The 20,030-nt window shown below is 44.7% G+C and overlaps 1 protein-coding gene across 6 annotated transcripts in view; it reads left to right on the top strand.

The window, feature by feature from the left end:
• DAB2IP (DAB2 interacting protein) overlaps positions 1–20,030 on the top strand; it is a 167,433-nt gene that overhangs the window by 38,382 nt on the left and 109,021 nt on the right. For 4 of the 6 annotated variants that reach the window (XM_057409051.1, XM_057409050.1, XM_057409049.1 and 1 more), the window contains exon 2: positions 6,227–6,330. In XM_057409051.1, the coding sequence (XP_057265034.1) occupies positions 6,262–6,330 (69 nt within the window). In that variant the 5' untranslated portion in view covers positions 6,227–6,261. Of the gene's footprint in view, positions 1–1,667; positions 1,686–6,226; positions 6,331–11,617; positions 11,732–20,030 lie in introns of those variants that run through there. The other 2 variants (XM_057409052.1, XM_057409053.1) reach the window with 2 other exon arrangements.

Here is a 20,030-nt window from a genome sequence, read left to right as displayed (position 1 = left end):
GCTGTTTGGAGTAGTCACTGTGGCATTCAACCAGCCTCTAGTTGTTTAATTCTAACTGTTTTGTGTCTGAGTGTAGCAAGTAATGCTCCCAGTTTGGCTTGTATGTAAATGCTCAGATAAGTGAGAGTATTTTATTTTAACAAGCTATAGTTCTGTAAACAGCATCCTCAGTTGTCTGAAAGCGTGGTGAGAGCATGCAAAAATGTGGCATTATTTCTGCTTAGAGCTTTAAATGACTGGGGAGTAAATCACTGAGCCTGCTGCAGCTGAGCTGCGGGGACAGCCGGTGGGATTGCTGTGCTCTCTAGAAGTGTATTTAAACCAAGATGCACAATAATTGTATTCTAACACAAAAAGTGGTGATACAAACTGTTATAGCCTCCAAAACACCCCTCTGAGCCTTCATTAGCTTTGCTTTGAGATGAGTCTGGTTTTTCCGAGGGCACCATTACCTGCCCTAAACCTCTGCTTCATGACCAGTTTCATTTAAAAGTCGATTTTATGGCCTAATAAAGGTTTGACTTTTAACTAATTTCATGTGGCATAATGGTTCTAATATTGCTGTAGGGGATCAACTGGAATTCACTCAGGGATCACCAGGGCATTGGGTGATACGTTCGCATCAACAGTTCTCCAGGTAATTGAACACTGAAACTGTTCAATTGAAACTGGATTTCCAGCCCAGCTGACAGGAGCAGGAGAGGTTAGTGAGGACTTCGTAACCCTCCAGGCTCATAATGGACCTTTGTCCATTGGAAATCAGGCATTCTGGCATCTCTGCTCTCCCCCTCTCAATGCCTCATGAAGGGGGAAGTTGGCTCAACTCAGTATTTGTTATGTTCTGTCATCATTTATTCCCAGGGTAATATTCCACTTTTAAAAGCACCATTATTCTAACAGCAGCTTCTAAATACCCCTTTGGATTCAGATTAAAGATCCATCTTTCCTCCTGGTCTCAGGTGACCACCTAAAGCTGTCTGAAATGTAGATTTTCCTGCAGCCTCTCTTGAGTGTTTGGAATCACACAGACATTATAAATACCTGCTCTCCAGGGACTGCTTTTAATTCATAAGTGCTACTGTGAGCCGTGTTAAATCACTGCTGTCACTGTGTGCCTGCTCCTCTCCTCTGTTGGGTTTGTAGTAAGGAGTTATTAGATAATGCAGAAATTAGAGGAATAACACCTAAATTCATTAAGCAATAAAATTAATGCTCAGAGTGTAATTGTGTGAGCAGGAGACCGGTAATTCCTGTTCCCTCTGGTTTCACAGAAACTCCACCTTGGCAGGCTCGGAGATATCAAACACTAACCCGGTGCACGGGGCAGGACAGGGAGGAGCACAACTCCATTGGCAGATCACTGCTGAGCTCTGGAGCCAGCCTCACCTCTCCCAGGGCTCCTGCGGGATCCTCTCTACCAGCTGTGGGTTGTGATGAGCTCTTAGTGTTCTGCATTACCTCCAGACATCCTGGGGAAGTCTTGTCCTCTAAAGTCTGCTTTCCTTAAAGCACGTCCCTGTGCCACGGGGCAGGGACCTGGCCTCCCGCTGCTGGCCTGTCCAGCATTCCAGGCATACTTCTCTTTCTTGCTGCCTCTGATGAAGTCATCATCTCTACTTCTCTTATTCCTGGCTGGCTCGGAGTGCCATGGCATGTGTGTTGCTGACAAGCACGGCTTCCTTTTGGTGAGTTGAGGGAGATGCTTTCTCGTTGCTAACTTCTCTCGTTCAGATTTGTACCTCCTTTTCTTGGCTGGAGTTGGAACAGTTTCGTAGCAGAAAATCAACTTGGTGGGAAGTGCCTGCTTGTTAGATATTCCTTCCAGCTGGTTCTCTTTGCTTTTGTTCATACTGTCTCTTCCACATGGTGATCCCTGGAATTGTGTGTGAGAGGAGAGCAGGAGAGGGGGAGAGTGTGAAGTAAGATGAACAAACAAGAGTTAATGTAATTCATTCCCACTAATGAGAGCGTAATCCTGATGATCTTTCGGACTAGCTGTGATTCACAAGAGCAGGTAATGCAAATGTAAAGCATCTCACTTGCTAAGTGCAAAGTAAACAGTAGTAATACTTGTTTGTGTTTTTCTTACACACGATGACCTGCTCTGTAGCAGTGTTGGAGAAGTTGCAACAAGGAAGGCAGTGATGCTGAGTGGGTTAAACAAGAGCTTTGGTGCCAGGAGCTCCTCACAGGCTGTTCTGCTGCCGATGGCCTGGGAGCCTTGGTGCTGCTCTGTAGCTATTCCAGAGAATGAAGAACAGGCATGGAGGAGTGTTGCGAGGATGAATTGTTCTGTCAGATGGGGTGCCATGAATTAGTTAACAAATAAAATGTGTTTCTCACTGTCCAGAAACAGTTTCAGGAATGCTCACAAGCTCTGCCAGGTGCTCCATTAAGGTGCCGTGTTTACAATGCTGTGTGTCCTGGTGGCTTAAAAAGCCATCCTGGTGCATTACGCCCCAAGCAGCTTTTGGACCCAGCTCTGTGTGGCGACCGGGGAGAGGTTTCAGGGGGTTCGTAACTTCAAGGAAGTTTCTCTCTGAAGATCTTATCCTGCACTGGGGAAAAGCCAAAACATTGCAGCCTTCTGTAAATATCTGGGAGAGCAGGAAGCACTTGGGTTGGTTTGTTCTTGCTTCTGGGACTGCGTGAGGTAGATGAGCCCCAGCCCAGCGTGGCTCTGTGGTAGACACTGAGCAGTGCTGCTTGTGCACAGGTTCAGAAGATGTTCATGAAAGAGAACTGGGGGGCTCCTCAGGGGCACGGTTCTGCAGTGGGGAAAGTCAAAGGGAGGGTGAGTGGAAATGCCTGGATAGCATTGGGCAGCTTAGGGAAGTACAGGGAAAATGCTGTCAGGAGAAAATTAAACAAGGAATTTCAGTCAGAGTGGCCATGGTGCTCCTCACTGTGACTTACGAACCTTTTCCAGCCCAAATCTGAGCTTTTTAAGAGCTCCTAAAGGGCCAAGTAATGTATGTGTCTGCCTGATTCAGCTGTCCATCAGCTTCTTATTGCTCATCTGTATATAGCCCATCCTTTGTTTGGGTGTTGTGTTGCAAGTGGCAGGGAATCAGGAAACCATCGCTGTCTGGGGGTATTCGTTCCTGCATGCTGGCATCTCTGCTGTGGGTGCTGTGGCTTTTCGCACTACACCCAAGGAATCCGTTTTCAGATCCGGTATTCCTGCACTATAATCCTCATTTAATAGACTGTTACTTCAGTGATTTTCAGGCCTCTGCGTCATAAAAGAAAGATTTGGAGGGTTTAAGTTCATAACAAGTTGAGGACTTTGGGAGAGCAAATAGTGCCCTTAGATACTGTGTGTCTAAGTCCTCAGATCAAATCTGATACAGAGCAAATAAATGGACAAATGAAGGTATAATCCTGGAATTTCTATGAGCCGAGGGATGATATTAAGCTAACAGAGAAACTCACTGTCTAGTGAGGATGTTATCTGATAATACTAAGTGCTTCTGGAAATGTCATTCTGTGGTTAGCTGCCTGTGGTAATTCTGTTCCTTGTTCTGGAATCCTTTATCTTGGGATACAAAGTGGATTGCAGGTATTCATTAATGAAACCTTGCAGTGTTCCCATGGGGTTGGCCAGGTTTTTATCAATTGTGAATCTCATGAAGAGCATTAAAATGTCAAAGGGTCACACTGTAGTGTGGAACAGAGGTCAGGGTGTGATCGGCTGCTGTAGAGTCTGTCCAGAAGTAGAGCTGAGGACAGGAGGAAGGAGCATCAGAGGTTGTGAGGAAAAGGCTGAAGTCAGATACTGAATCTGATATCAGATCATCTGGTCCCATCTGCGTCAGAAGAGGGGAGGGAGGAAGCTCATTGTACCTGAACCTCTCCTGACAGGGAGAGCTCTGCCACAGGAACCTTTGAGATAGGCTTGAGCACCCATTACTCTCTCCAGAAGATCAATTCCAGTGTGTAACGTGTCAAGAGAAGACTTCTTCCAATGGCTAACCTAAATATCTTCTGCTGTAAATGGTTAGCCATTCTTTTTCAGCCTCTAGTGGCTATGGAGAGTCTTAATTGTTGCCTTACAGTGACCTGTTATGTGGTGGCTTGCTACTTAGCAGACGTGGCTAATGCCCATCTCCAGGCAGAGTAACCCAGCCTAAGACTTCTCTAACCCTGAGGAAGTAAACAGGGCATTTCAAACCTTCACATACTCATACTATTCGCTATGTAAAACTGTTCTGCTGTACCCTTCTGGTAGTTAGGAGTTACTCATTTACCTGTAAGCTATTTTTACTTCCCTTTAAAACAAACATCTCCCCCCTCCCCGCCCCAAACACCCACACCCAACCCTCCTGCGAGATATTTCTGGTTCCTTCTAAAGAGTTTTGTGATGTGTCTCTCCTGCAGAGATTCCCCTCTCCAGCAATACCCACACTACTTGAACTAAGCTGAATGGAGGTTTGACTCCACTTGGTGAACCATAAACTTAAGGCTGATAGAGAGCTTTAGGTTCTAGCCCATCATTTCTTTTGGTCTGGCTCAAACTGATGTGTTTGCTGCTCTGCTTTGGGTATATATTAACAATGAAGTAAGAACTGAAGAGTACGGTTTGTGACTTTGGTGCAGTCAGACCCAGATACTGATCAGCTCTGGGCCATAACACACTCTCCCTTTCCCTGACCTCTGTGGTGGGAGGAGGAAGGAGATTGGGACATCACTGAAAGTGAGACCATTGCGCACTTTGCTCTGGCAAACCACAGTGGTGCAAACCTATAGTGCTGTAACACCTACACGGAGCAGTGCGTACCTGCCCTCCGTGCTGAAGGCAAAAGGTGCATTGGGTTGAGGAAGAAAGCTCCAGGACTGTGCTGCAGGCCCTGGGAAAGGCATTTCTTGCAGCTGCTTTTCACCTCACCCCATGGTTCCTGTTTTCCAGCCATGTATATGAGAACTGCTTTCAACTGTTTATTTTGCTAGTCGTTAGGAAAATGCAAAGCAGCTTCTTCAGTTGTTTTGTCATCTCCAGCTCACTTTCAAAATGCTGTAATCAAGTAGGAGTTTATGACAGTCCAAAAATAAAAGTGGCCATTGTTCAAAGGAGCCCAAGTGTGAGAGGAGCTGACATGTGAAGGATTTATTGCCTCCTTGAGGTTCAAAGAGCAGCATTCTGCAAAGAAAGTAGCCAAGACATTAGAAGGCTTGGCTGGAAGCTGTGAAAGCCATTGGGAACTGCTGGTTTTGGCTGTCTGGCTTTCACACAGGGTGCGTGGCTGCTGCTGAGGGATTATGGGCAGGGTTTGCAACCAAGGAAGATGTCACTGAGCACTTCGCCCAGTCCATGGGTGGAATTTCACAGTCTGTCCTTGTGGAAGAGTTTGAGATACGTCTCAGGACCTGTTGAGTGGAACTGCAGGTATTAGTTGTTCCTTATGGATCCCGGGTGATAGCAGTTTTGGCAAGGGGAGAACCTCACTACGGCGACAGCCCTCCTTGCCAAGACCTGATGACAGCAAACTGCAGATTGCAGAGGCTCAGGATTGGCATGGTTTGAGGAAGAAACTTGTTACCAGGTCTGAGTACCACTGAATGGCAGCTTGGAAATCCATCTATTTTTATGAGTTCCATGGTGCTTTCAAAGAGGGTTTGTGAACCAAGGAAACACCAGCTCGTAATAGCTGCTGACCTTAGCTAATATTGTTCTAAATTTTCTCAGTGTTAGGCATATTTGCTAATTTAGCCTTTCCAGCTCCCTCCCTTCCTCACCTGCAGGGAAGGAGGTAAGTATCCACATTTTATACTTTCATAAATGCAGGGTTTAACAATTTTTCCTAGTTACAAAGCAAATTGCTGGAGGAATTAGAGAGGCAACTTCAGCATCCTGTGCCTGTAACCCCATTAGCAGCTTCCCTTAGGAGTACCAAGTCCACAAGTGCACAGATCTGTACTTTGCATATAATTCTCACTCAGCTCAATCCATTTTCTGTTTACCTATCTGCAGACTGGAAGTAATGATAATGCCAACCTGTCAGGCATTATCTGGAGCTTACAGCTGTATAAAAAATGCTAATTGTAGAAGGTGAGAGTCTCGCTGATTGAACGCCGTTCTGTGGGCAGCAGTGGGGTTGTTGTGTTGGCTCGTTTGCAAGAGCATCTCCAAGGAAGAAGCCCCGTTTCGCATGGCCTGCTGGTGTTCCTGGCCTCTTCCTGGGCTCCTGTGTTTGTAATTGTCCTTTGGTTTGTGTTCCATCCGCAGAGTCCCCCCCGGAGCGGTGCGGGCAGAGGCGCAGCATGCCCAGCGGGGTCACCGAGAAGAACCCCACCATGGAGCCCGCTGCCACAACGCCCTTCCGCGTCACGGTACGTGCCTGTCCCCATCACAGAGGCTCGGGGGGGTTTGCTGGAAGGGAAGAGAGAGGTGGTATGTGTGAAAGTACTTGGTCGCTTACTTCACAGTACATGTGGTGGTGTTAGATACTGCCAGCAACAAGCAGCTGTAAAGTATTTCTTGATAAAGCAACAAGCTTTGGATATGAATCTGGAACAGGTTTTGGTTAAGTTGTTCACTTGGAAGACTTTTCTGGTGAGGTTCCCTTTGTGAATCCTAGGGTGGTGCAGTGTAGTCCAGGGTATATTAACTGGTCTGTAACTATACAGGATGTCCTCATACTCCTACAGAGAGTATCTTCTAACGTATCATCAGCCTGGACACATTTACAGTTAATGGAATAGAGTCTTGGGATGCTTTGTAATCAGTTGAAGTTACCAAGGTCTCTTGGGTAACATTTAAGGTAACCTCCTGTAACAGTAAGAGAGAAATCTAGTTAGAAGTTTAAAAACAGAAGTCCTAGCATAAAGTACACACAGCTGGAGATGGCTCTGCCCAGTCTGAGCGACAGCCAAGGCAATCAGAAGCTCATGTTGTCAAGAGGAAAGTGTCTGCTATATGTGTACAGTAAGGTTGCACAGAGGTGTTCTTATTCAGAGAAGAAGCCTTGAAGGTGCTTTGCTGGATGTGGGTTTTCTCTGCAGGCCACACCTGCTTTCCTGGCTTAGGCACTCCATAACAAACGTGGATAGGTAGAACCAGAATTTCAAAGGGAAGACAATGGTGCAATCTAAAATAAATCTGAGCACACCCAGTTCACCTGAGAGCGTTTGCACGGGTGAATGAATCATCAACAGCAGTTTGTTCAAGGAGTTTACTTTAGTTCTGTAAGCCCTAAAGTTTGTGCATGCCTCACATTCTCTGTGGAGGTGAACTCTGTAGCCATGATATGCAAACACCTACCAAAAATATGAGAGTGTGGGTTTTGGTACTGTCTTATTTGAATAGTGAAGTAATGAAAAAAGGGAGTGGATGGCAGGAGCCAAGTTCTGTGTTGGAGTGGGTACAGTATGTGGCGAAGACTGAAGACAATGAAACAGAAAAACAATGGGGTATGAGATGTATTTAAGCATTTGTTGCAGGGTTGTGTTTGCTTTTCTTCTCCTGGAGTGGATGAAAGTCGTTCTCCTAAGAGCTCCCTCTTCTATCAGGTCAAAGCAGAGAGGGATCATCTTTTGGTGTGATTCCTCTTGTGCCATCACCTTTTTTGCTAAGTAAGGTGCATCTTTTTCAATGCCAAAAGGGAAAATAATCTTTTTTCCTAACCCCCTTGGTCCACAAGCCATACACCCTCTCTCTGAACTGATAATCAGTTACATATGCTCCAAAACTCAGCATAGCAGCAGACACACAGTAAAGCTACCTGGATAGGCTTCTGCTGCATGCTTTGCATTTATCACAACCTATCCATCATAGTCAACGTGTATCATTGAACCTTAAACAATGTACTACTTGTTGATGAAAGAGGCAAAGAATAGAGGGAAAATCTGGATTCTTCACAAAACAGAGGATTTGGGAGTATTTTTCTTAGTGTGCTTGTAGTCAGTGAAAATAAAATGCTGTTTATTCCTTTCCCAATGGCATATATCCTCCTTTGTGTTTTTAGAGATGTTAGTCCTGTCTTTAAGCAGGTTAGCTCTGAATAGTGAAACAGCCTATGTGGAATGTGGTTGCTTGCTTTGACTGGCTCTGTTATTCAGTATGGATAATGTTATTCACATGGATAATACATAGCATTTGTCTTCTGTGAGTTACAATCCACTATCATCTCATTTCTGTTCCTGCTCAGCCCTCTGAATGTTATTGCCATTAATATGAATGGCTTCATTACATACAGTTTTTATGGCTGCCCAGATTTCAGCAGATGTCTGACTTAAGAAATATATTCTCCCTCACCTTCCTTCATTAACCAGAGCAACATTAGCAGTCAGTCCACTCCAGCCACTGGGAATAGTAATTAGTGCTTTAGTTTAGTGGTAATGGGATTATTACTTTGGAGCCTGCTGTTGTAGGTTTTGATGTCGTAAGCTTTTCATATTTTACAGCTGATTGTTCTTCCCTGACATCTCCATCCTTCTGCCTCTGAGCCTCCAAGGGAGCAGTAAGCTCAGGAGCCTTTGAATTCAGCTGTTTTGACAGTGTTGCACTCCCAGTTGCTTTCTGTGGACTAGAAGAAACCTTTCTGACCACTGCATTAGTGCCTAAATCAGTAGATTTGGTGCCTGTCAGTATAAAACTTCCATATAAGCAGGGAACTTCTGGTCCTAATGAATTTATTGTATCTCATACATTTATGGAAGAGATGCATGTGTTTGCAGGAGAAATCTTCAGTTAAATGGTGTTGTTGGGACCTGTCCTTCTCATGATTCCACCTCTTGAAGGAAGAGACCTAATTAACAAGTGCTTCAGTAAAAGTCAGTATCTAAGGATAGAAAAAGGAAGACAGAGGCTTGACTTAGCAAGAGATGTCAGTTAAATGTTGCCTTCCTAGGTTGTCACCCAGAGTTGTGTGCCCTGAGAATGGGTAATTGGCAGGAGCCAATAATGCTCAGGAGCTGTAGACATCAGTGGAACCAAGGGCAAATGCTGGACTCTCCTCCATGCCTGAGGGACAATCAGTAAAGCCTCCCTGTTGACTGATGTTTACCTTTCAGGAGAATACAGAGAAGCTTTTAGCCTCTCTGCATTGAATCCAAATAGCTTAAGGTGTGAGCTGGGTTAATCCTGAAGCATGTGTTGTGTTTTATCAAACACAGGGACCAGAAGATGAGAAACTCTGCTGGGTATTAATTAAATCCTCTTGCTCTGCCCACCTTGCAGGGGAATCAGAGCAAGGGTGGGATTGCTGAGACTTGCTGTGGAATGACTTCTCTCCCATCTCATTAAAGTACTGCCATCTATTGACTGCTTTGTTAAAAGCCTGATTTAGTTAGCTCTGTGCGATATCCCTGGCCAAGCAGAAGTCCAGATTGCCAAAGAACTTGTGCAGAAGAGTTGGACTGAGGGATTGGATCACGAAACCAGAATGATTTCTTGCTGTTAGTCTACCTCACTGACTGTGCAAGGAGAATCCTTCCAAACAGAGAGCATTAACATGTGTAGTCTGAATGTTTTTAAACAGCTTGAATGGCTCTCTGCCTTTCTTACAGAGCTGTGTCTGAGGAAGCATCTGTGCACTCTCTCTTACCCTGAAATGCTGGATAGAGTTTAGGATTTCCTTCTCTCCAGACCTTTAATCCCCTATTCTGGTATCAGTCATTTGCTTTCCAGGATCTCAGGAAACACTTCTGTGCTTCTTCTGCTGGAAGCCACATTGGCTACAAAAACCCATCAGCAAAACAAAACCCAGACACACTGCAGGTATAAGCTACATGCTCAGGCTGTCCACTGAGGGATGGTGCAAGCTGGATTCGAAGGGCAGCAGTTCTCAGAGAAGATGCAAAGGCCAAACCCAATGTATAAACCCTCTTCACTGGCTCATCGTCAGTCATGACAAGGAGTATTGTCTCCTCATTCTCTCATGTTCCTCCATTATCTGTTTCTTGTCTGTTGTGCACCTCAGTGTGATGTCCTGCAGCAGGAGCTTCCCTTTGTGGCTCAGTCCTTGTGCTGCTTTCAGGCCCTTCAATAATGAGGTTTTATAGTGGCAAAGAAATAGGAAATCATTTTAGGTTTTAGTTTTTCTTCTGCTTGGAATGTGAACTTGTTTTCCAGCAGCTTTTCTGCCTGTTTGGGTTGGGTACACGGCAGAATTTACAGTGCTACATCGTAAGCTACTCTTAAGGCATTCCTCCATCTCTCCTGTTTTTAATCCTTGATAGATGAAGTATTAAATACTAATGACATACCAGCAAATGGAAACTCCTGGAGAGATGAGAGTGACCCTTTAGCACTCCTCTCCACTGAACATAATCCCAAAAAATGGGATCCTGGTTCAAGCTGCTGTGGACAAGATAGCGAAGGATTTTTTCCCAAGATTTTGCCTGCACATAATCCACACCATTTCCCTCTTTTATTCCCCCAAAGCAGTCATATAAATTGTATTATAATAGTTTCCCTTTAGAGAATTTGTCTTCCTGTATTATGTGAAGAGCAGAATGGTGCTTCCCTCAGTGTGATCACCCCCTCTTTAACTGAAGCATAATTGTTTACTAAACCATTCCAACTACAAGGGATGATTACTGTCATTTTGCTCTGTGGCTGCACACATTAAAATACCCCTTTTCCAGGGAGTGAATGTAAAGAATGTAGGAACATATAAACCTAAAGCTATTATCATTAAACTGTCAACTGAATTTGGGTAACCAGTGTTAGTGGCAGCAAGAAAGAAGTAAATTACTTTGAGAATGTATCTGTCAACTCAGCCACTGTTTCTGGACCAGGACACGCTTGGAAGCGTTGTGTTGGAAGAAAAACGAGCTCATTTTGAGTTATTTCTATCTCACTGTGTTCAATCAGGAGCTCTAACCTGACCCTCACATTCTGTTGTGTCAGGTACAACAATGTCATGCAGACTTTGTACTCTTAAAGCATCTTGTGCTGATGGATTTCCAGGCTCTCCACAAAGGTGGCTCTTTATTAGCACCCTCATTTTACAGCTGGGAAAACAGAGGTAGGGAAAAGTTAAGTAACTTCAATTTGATCATGCAGCAAAGGCAGGAAATATGTCCTGAGCTAAATTTCTTGATTTCTAATTCCCAGCCCTGGTGTTAACCACAAGCTAAGCTGCTCCTAATTACTTCTCTGAAATCCTCCTTCAGTTTCAAGAGAATTGAATGTTCTTCACAAGCTTGATCCTGTCATGTGAAAATGAGTAAGTGGTTTTCTAGCCTCCCAAGTCACTGCTCCCAGGTCAGACGTGCCTGGCTCTTTACTGGCTCTGCCAGCACCCCATGTCAGATTTCCAATAGCTTGTTACTGAAATTAGAGCTCTCTGTCTTACTCTTCCGAGTCATCCTGTTCATGTAAATCTCTTGGTGGTTTTGCTCTTGAATTTTTTGCTTGTACCTTCTGAGACATGGGATAAACCATAGTTAAAGCATGAAAGAGAGATATAAAAGGTCATCTTTTTTTCCATACTCACTGCTGCCAAGCACAGGAATTGGAAAATGAAACTGGTTGTAAATACAAAATACGTAGCTATTTGAGTCTGACCTTGTAGACTGAAAACTTCCCAAGGAAACTTGGAGGTTCCAGTTGGGGGAGTACTGGAAGGCAGCACAGTTAAAGCTATGTGGGGTTGTCAGATTTCAGCAGAGAGCTGCAGTTCAAACCACTGTGGATTTATTATGTGCATCAAGCAGGAGACAGGAATGACAGGATAAAAGACATGGTGCTATGACCTGCTTCACTGAAAAGGGCTCAGCAAGGCGGGTATGGATTTTTTCCCCATTCTGAACTGATGTGTTCCAGGGAGGTCTCCTCTTGTCTCCTCTTCAGAGCCCGTAGCTGTCTGAAGGACACGTTTACAGAATGGAAGAGGCATCGGGGCTCATCCACAGCAGCTTCATTCACACACTGAGGCCACTTTAAGAGTACCAGTAATCCTGCTTTAGTTCTTGTGGGGTGGAGCGTGGTGTTGGGCTGCTTTTGATTGCTGTCAGACTGACATGGCTGGGCAGCAAAGGCTGCAGGGCTCTGCAGGGGCTGTACAGACAGAAGCAAGGCTGGTGCTGGGACAGGGCAGGAAGAAGGGGATGGGAGATGACCTGGTATTGTTAGCATCTGTTAGATGCTTTGTATGAGAAGAACTAATAGAGCTTGGTTGGCTCCTAAAGGGTGAGGATCCACACAGTGTGCAGTCAGAACCTCTTTAATCTGCAGGATGCAGCTTCCACCAAATGGCCATGAAGCACTGAATTGCTGTGCCCCAGCCACCACTGAAGCATTGTCCGGACTAGGGGAGAAAGTCACCTTCTTGCCTCCACTGTTGGGCAGTGGGTTAAGAGGGGAGCTTGTGTTTCTAGGGAAAATCAAGTCAAATAGTGTGTAGTTCTCAGGTGAGGAAGGGGAAAACAAACATTTCAGCGAGTTGTCTGGCTCTGCAGTGAGTGTAAATTAACACAATTCCATTGATTCTGTGTAGCTATTCCAAATGTTTACACGTCCTCACCCCACTGGGGCTATGAAAACCAATGGCTTTAGAGGAGCATTGCTCAGGGTGCAAAGGAGGCTGATGGCAGAACATCCTTGGATACATCCTTGGAGCTGTGACAGAAAATCACATCCTTGTACCAGGAAGGAGACTGGAGACAGGGAAAGAGTGAGAATGAGCTAGCTCCAAGGCCCCTCTTCCTGGAAAGCCTGAGGAAGCTTTTGTGGGAGAAACCTGTGTTGTTCTCGGGATGTTTCTACTCTTTACATCCCTCCATTCCTCCACTCCTGTAGAAGCAGTTCTGTAGAGAGCCCACAGGAAGAACAGTTTAGGCTGTAAGCGGGGCTAATAGGAAATGCTGATTCCCATTTCATTCTTCTGATCAGTGTGTGCTGAATGATTATTACAGTGACAGTACTTGGCACTTCCATAGCACCTTTCATCTGAGGCTGTTAAATTGTTCTGTCAATCTGAATGAATTCAAGCTTGCACTCACTGTGGGGTTGCAACTTATCATAATGCCTTCAAATAAACGGGGAAACTGAGGCATGGAAAGATGAGATGACTTTAAATCTGTCTAAAAGAGTTGTGACTGCATAGTGGTGCTGCTGGTCATCTAGTAAGGAAGAGGAACAACTCAAGGCATCATTTAAAATGGTGACAGTGATTCAAACTGTCCACATGGCTGTCCTTAACTCTCTGAAACATGTTGGTTTGGCATTTCCTGTGGCGATGTCACCAGTTAATACATGCTCAGGTGCTCTGTTGTATTTTACGTTGCAATTGTCCTGATTCCCCCTGCAAAAACAGACAAACAACCTCAAACTTTCACTGCTTTTTCCAGCAGAATGGTTAGTTATCAGTTCTTTAGAGTCCCCCATTTCCAAAGGACGGGTTAAACAGCAGTGGCCACCTCTTGCTCATCTCCAGACTGCTACAACACAAAATGTGGTGCTGTTTCCAGCCCTTCCCAGGAAGTCTAAATGCAAAGACCCTTTACTAAGTAACAGGCTGGAGGGACACAAATGGATGTGCCCAGTTTCATTACTGGGGGAAGAATGAAAGGCAGAAAGTAAACAAACAAAGGCTTTAATTTATTGCAAGCTCCAGGCACTGCAGAGCTCTCAGATTGCTGCGAGCCCCCAGAAAAGCCCATTAAAATACACAACTTGACAGTCTGCCTTTAATTTGTTTCTGGGTCACAGATAGAGAATTGTACTGTAGCTGCAGAAGGGAGGATAATAAACACATTCCGTTCTCCTGTTTCAATAGCAGTGATATTGTGCTTTCAGAAAACAAGCCCAGTATGTACAGTGTGCTTAGAATCTCTTGGAGAGCTCCGGTAGAACACGAGTGTCCGTTCAATCAGTACCTTCATCTCTGAACTTCTTCCATTTGGGAATTTGTATTGCTTTAGCTCATGGATGGTGAAGTAATAACTTAGATGTTAAGTTGATTGCAGTGGAATGAATAGAAACGTGTGTCATTGCCACAGTTAACACTGAGTGTTCTACCAAGGTTTAACCTAGCTTCTGAGGCAGATTTTTCTCACTTAGGCTAAACCCTTCTCTTTAATAGCCACGACTATTACCATAGTAATATATGTATATTTTATATATATATATAATATACCATCTTTTGAGCCATAACTTGTTGGACTTGCAGTGTGATAGATGGCTGCGTACTTTGGTAAGAACTACTTTACTGGTAAGAACACTACTGTAGTGACAGGACAAGGGGTAACGGGTTCAAACTTAAACAGGGGAAGTTTAGATTGGATGTAAGGAAGGAATGCTTTCCTGTTAGGGTGGTGAGGCACTGGAATGGGCTGCCAGGGAGGTTGTGAATGTTCCATCCCTGGTGGTGTTCAAGGCCAGGTTGCACAGAGCCTTGGGTGGCATGGTTTAGTGTGAGGTGTCCCTGCCCATGGCAGGGGGCTTGGAACCAGATGATCTTAAGCTCCTTTCCAACCCAAACTATTCTATAATTCTATGATTCTAAGAACTTAGGCTTCTATGACAGGAGACTGTGTAGGAGATGCTCTGTCCCGTTTGGAAGGGATCTTGTCTGCCTTGTTCACCCTCTGGAAGTGTGTGACTGAACTTTCACTGGTATGGAAAAGCTTATGGCACTTGCTGCTAAGTTACATCACTTAGAAGTTCTTTTGGGGGGCTCTTCCTCCTCTCCACATCCCAGACTGGTGCTGCCTCATGTGTGAGAGTGTTTCTCCAGGTGGGGACACTGTTGTTCCAAACCAAGTGCAGCTTCTTCAAGCTGCAGGTCGGGGGTGGTCTCATGGTGATTAATTACATGGTTTCATGATACTTGCAGGTGAATAACTGGCTACTGCTGTGGCTCTGTGTGTAAACGTACATGTTGGGATAACACTGATCTCTATATACTTTTCCCAAACTTAGTTACCATGGAAACAGCCTCGCTTTCTCCTTCATGCTGTCACTTCTCAGCACTGCACACTGATAAGCAGACTGTACTTGTCCTCCCCACACTCTTTTCTTCCTTGTGAACAGTGATAGTCATGGCTCAGGCATCGAGGATCATTTGGGAGAGGGATGATACAAGCTGGAAAGCCTTTCCTCAGGTATTCAGGTGTTCCTGGGCCTGGCACTCTGCCAGCAACTTTCCTGTCTTTATCATCCCACGTAATTACAGGGAATCATATCTTACCTGCAACATTCTTCAAAGCACAAGGAAATCAGCTGCAGAGCTCATCACCTCTTTATTTCCTACATCGCTCTGTGTAGTCACGTATGGAGCTCTGCAGAATGGGATTCCCAGGGATCAGCAGGACCTGCCCCTGCTCACCCGGGTCTCCTCCCTCCCTTCCTGCCACTCACAGGATCATATCCACACACTTCCCATGATGTGACAGCCTGGCCCGGTTGCAGTAAAGGATCAGGTTCCCATCGCACCTCTGCAACTGGTGGGAGCTTTGCCCAAGTGTGTGCTCCAGGCTGTGACGTGCTGGGCTCTCTTGACTCCTGTCATGCTCAGGGAGCAGCTGGAGCCCTGAGGGGCTGCTCCCTCACTCTGCCTCCTGCCAGGACCACAGCAGTGTCTGCCTGAGCTGCAGTGACCTCCGCAGCCGCTGTCCCGGGCATGCAGGTAGTGTAAGGAAAGGTGCAGCCCAGGTCTGTGTTCATCTGCCGTACGCAGGAGTGGGTGGGATCTGCAGTTAGTTTCCTTTCTGTACTGATCTTACTTAGTAGTTGATTATCTGCTTTAATACTGGGAGCAGACATGACCATGGGTTTAGACGTCCTTGGGGAACAGCCATGTGGTATGGAACAAGATGGAATGGAATATCGGCATGTCCAAGTAATGCTGCCCCGTATCCCTGCAGCCAGTAACTTGTGAGCACTGCAGGCCCCTTTCCGAAGCAGAGGGTCAGAAATGCACCCCTATACTTCCCTATATATACACCTTGCTTGGTGTTCTGTACCTGCCTGTCAAGTCTAGACATTTAAAAGATTTACAAATAGTAATCGAAGCTTGGCTAATATTAGCAGGTAGAGGAGGAAATGGCACTCAGAGCACTGCACGACTGGCACAGAGCTGCTCTAACCAGGGACAGCACACAGGCCATGCTCACCTCCTGGTTTCAGACCAGCTCTGGGTGAAGCTTTCCTTGATAATTAACAATTGAGTCCAAACCTGTTAAGGAATAAATGAACGAGACTTAAAGCTGCCTGATAGAATTGAAATTTCCTGCTGGGTGACAATATTCTGCTTTAAAGACAGTAAATCCACTGCTAATAATTAGGCAAGAAATAATCACTGCTAAGACCCAAAAATAGGGTCTGCTACTTACAGTGTCTGTCTTGTTATTTTGAGGGATAAGCAGCAATGAACTTCACTTTGCCTCCAGTCCTGGCAGGCTATTCTTTTGGGTTTATATCCCTAGCAAACTTTCAATGTGAGTGTCCCAGGCAACCTCATTGTCAGCTGGGTAGTTCGGTGCTACCCCACATCACACTCTTCACCACCTTAACCCAAAGATCAGACACAAGGTACAAGGTTAGGAGGAGAAGGAAAGGAGTAAAGGTGGAGAAAAGCAGCAGGGAGGGTTCTCGTGTTGGTTTTTTCATTTCAATTTAAATTGATGGTTGAATATCTGTGATTTCATCAGAGCAGGAAAAGCTGCTGGGTGCTTTTCAGTTTTATTTTGCATAGAGATGCAGGGAGAGGCTTCCAGCCTCAAAGGGCAGGGTGAGCATTTCCAGCCTCTGGTTTCTGTTTTGACTGGGAGGGGACTTTGAGATTTTGAGAACTCTTTTACAGATTTATACAACCACCCTAAAGTTCTCCATTTTTTGGTGGTATCCTTTCAAGTTGAAAGATTCTTTCTACCCCTTCCTAAGGGTTATTGCCTGTTACAGTCCTCAGCTTTCTTAATCAAAATACTGTCTGATATATGTGCCATGAAGGATAGAAAGACTCCTGAGAGCAAGACTGGTGTAACCCCTGGACGTGCCATGTGTGTGTTCCATGTATCCCTTCCCTGTAATTTTTCTCCTTTTCCCAAAGCTGCGAGCAAGTGAATCGAAGTGAAATACTCATGTCATAAATTGTGAGGTTAGGACAAATGAGCTTCATCTTAAGTATTTCCCCATTGTCTGGAATTGAAGTTGTCTAGAAAGGTAGATAGGGAAAAAAGCGCAACTGATGTGTTACAGTTGGTATCCCCCATACCTTTACCAAAGCTAACATTTTTGTTTGATTGCAGCTGTAATTATGGCTGAATACAAATGTTCCAATTTAAGCTTCAGAAATGTGGTGAAAGGCTGTGGAGCCAAGAGCATCTGCCTGAAACATGAGTTTCATATTTGAATGAGTAACTCTTACTGCAAAATCACACAACGAGTCCCTGCATTCAAAGGATAATAATAATTTTTTATTCTAAACATATCATCTACCAACTGCTTTTTGCAGATTTATTGGCCTAGCAGCTGGTTTGCTAGGAAATGTGTTATTAAAAGCACACAAGATTTGTCAATGAAAATGCAGTGACTTGATGTCGATGCCTTTCTGTAGACTTCGAGTTGGTCATCAATATTGTGGAAAATGGGGTTATCTCCTCCAGTGTTTGCTCTGCTCTGAAGGTTTCAGATGGAAATGAGGAGGGAGATGCCTGATGACTAGATGCAGCATGACATCCATGTGCTGCTCCAGGGCCATCAATCAAAGCAGGGAAAGCACATATGAAACACGCTCATGAAACGGTTTATCATATAGGAAAAGTGGACTTTAAAAGAGAACATTAATGCAAACAGATTTATGGAGATGGCTTTCTCGTCTCCCCTACGTGTTTATTGCTCATCTTTGATACCTGTTCTTACACGAGGCAATGCATTTGACTGGTTAGGCTGCTGGCATGGCAATATATTTGACTGGTTAGAGTGCTGGCATAGGAATGAAGCATTCTGGAGAAGTAATCCTGGCTTTGCAGCTTATCTGCTTTAAAGTCAGTGTGGCGAGTCACTTAGACACCTCTTCCTTCCCTTTCCTCTGGGACCTGCCAAAAGAATCTATTTGACAGTATTCCCTACCTGCTATTCCACCTCTACCTGCATTCCCTCAGTTCTCTGTCCCTTCTTGGACAGTAAGCTTGCTGAAGCTTGGATCTTCCTATGGATTGTCTTTTAAAAGGCACATTCTTATTTCTGATATTGTAAAAGAATTAAGTTAATCTGCTTTATATGAAAAGATACCCTCTTTTCCTGAAATCAAAGCGCAGCTTGGTTTATCCCAACTATTCATACCCAGGCTCTGTACCTGGTATAAAGATGTTGGGCTAAGTTCTGCCTGCAGTAAAAGTTCCAAAGTGTAGCTTTCAAAGGCTCCTGGGCTTCTTAGACCATGGCAGAAGCACCAAGGGACTGTGGATCTGGATGTTTATGCCATGTGCCTTGCGCTGAATTACTTTATCACAGCAAGCAGGTCCCTTTATGTAGTTATATGCCCGTACTTTGTGCACAGGCTTGAAGTCTTAAGAACCTGCAGGTGTTTTCCCTTGGATGCCTCCTATAAAAAGTCTGAGTGATAGAAACTATGAATCTTTGCAGAGTTTGGTTGGTTTCCATGCCTGAATGGGATCACCAGACATCCAGATACACATTGCTACTGTGTCCCATTAATTCTTTATCTTCAGCTAAATCACAACTACATTTGAAAAGCAGGATGAATGTAATGATCACGGCTGCTATTAAGCATTTAAGTCATTATTATGCTACAAAAAGTACTGTAAAAGTTTAGCTTTACAGGAGTGTGAATAATTTTCTGCCAGCTGGGGATTATCCCTTTTAATCTCAGAGGCACTCCTTCTCCCCATACCTGAGGCTTCAGAAACATTAGAATCTGTTGCTCTCTGTTGTAAAATCAATCTCCTGCTGTACAGCGCATGGGAGACTGTAAATGTGAAACTTACTGTATTTATTGAAAGTCAAATGCTGAAAACTGCATCATAAACAGTTGAAGTCTGTGTACTCATAGGATGGGTTTTCAAAGTGCGAAGTAACGCTTCAGATGTGTATCTCCTGGATGTGGAGGTTGTGTTTGAAGTCACTTAAACTCTCATGAATCTAATCCAGTGAGGTTGGTTCTCTTCAAAAGTGCATAGAAAATTGCTGTGGGATTTCTTAGAAATGTGGAAATTCCTTTCCTACCTCTGCCCTTCCTATCCTGCAGTGGGTATTTGCTGGAAAACCGGGTGTTTGCCCCAGTGGGATGATGGCTGTGGGTCTGTAATAGCTGTGCTGTTTGAGAAGCTGCATCTGGAATCACTGCAGGCATGTCTGCCATCCCTCCAGTGAGAATGGGCATTTTCTGAGTGCAAACAAGGCACGAGCAGAGCTCCTCCAGGCTCCTGGGGAAGGTTTTGCATATGCACACTGCCTGCAGGCTTCCTTTCAGAGCTCCGTGATCTGAACTGCATGAGCAAGGGTGCACATCAGAGAGAAGCCATTAAAATACTGTTGTGGAAATGACCTGAATGGAGCACAAGGAGGTATGTGACAGCCATCCTTTCCAGGGACTTGGCAATTCCCTGCAGTAAAACAAATCATAAACATCTAAGCTTTGTAGGAAAATAAACCCTTCTCTAAGCCTAAACTGGGGAAGGGAGCGCATTTTGGTTGTGATGCTCTGAGGAGGGACAATTCATCTCTACCAAAAGGATTCTGGGCTTCCCCACATGACATGATAAAGGGAAATAGAGTCATGACAACCCCTGGCATACTGTTAAATGTCGGTATTCTCCTCTCCTTCCTGGCTGTATGAATCTCAATCTCCAAATTGATCCAAATAAGCTCCAAATAAGATAAGCCTGCTTTAACCATTAGGGTTAAATGCCTTACTTTTCATAAGTTCCAGTAAGAGTGACTCTCTCCTAGAGGTCGTAGATGTTGGGAAGTTCCCTTGACTTTTCCTTGATGACCCTCCCTATGGCTGGATTAGTTTGTTTCTTACAATCTTACATAGAGAAGTGTCTGTGGTTTTATGTTGCTCACTTTTCCTCTTTGCAGTAACAAGTCCCAGAATATGGATAAAGCAAAGCATTCT

Source organism: Pezoporus wallicus, unplaced genomic scaffold (genome assembly GCF_028554395.1).
Source record: "Pezoporus wallicus isolate ANWC-B61680 ecotype Strahan unplaced genomic scaffold, APGP_CSIRO_Pwel_v1 contig_8341, whole genome shotgun sequence".
Classification (NCBI taxonomy): Eukaryota; Metazoa; Chordata; class Aves; order Psittaciformes; family Psittacidae; genus Pezoporus; species Pezoporus wallicus.
Note: the sequence above shows the minus strand (reverse complement) of the source record. Positions and strands in the feature narration are given on the sequence as shown.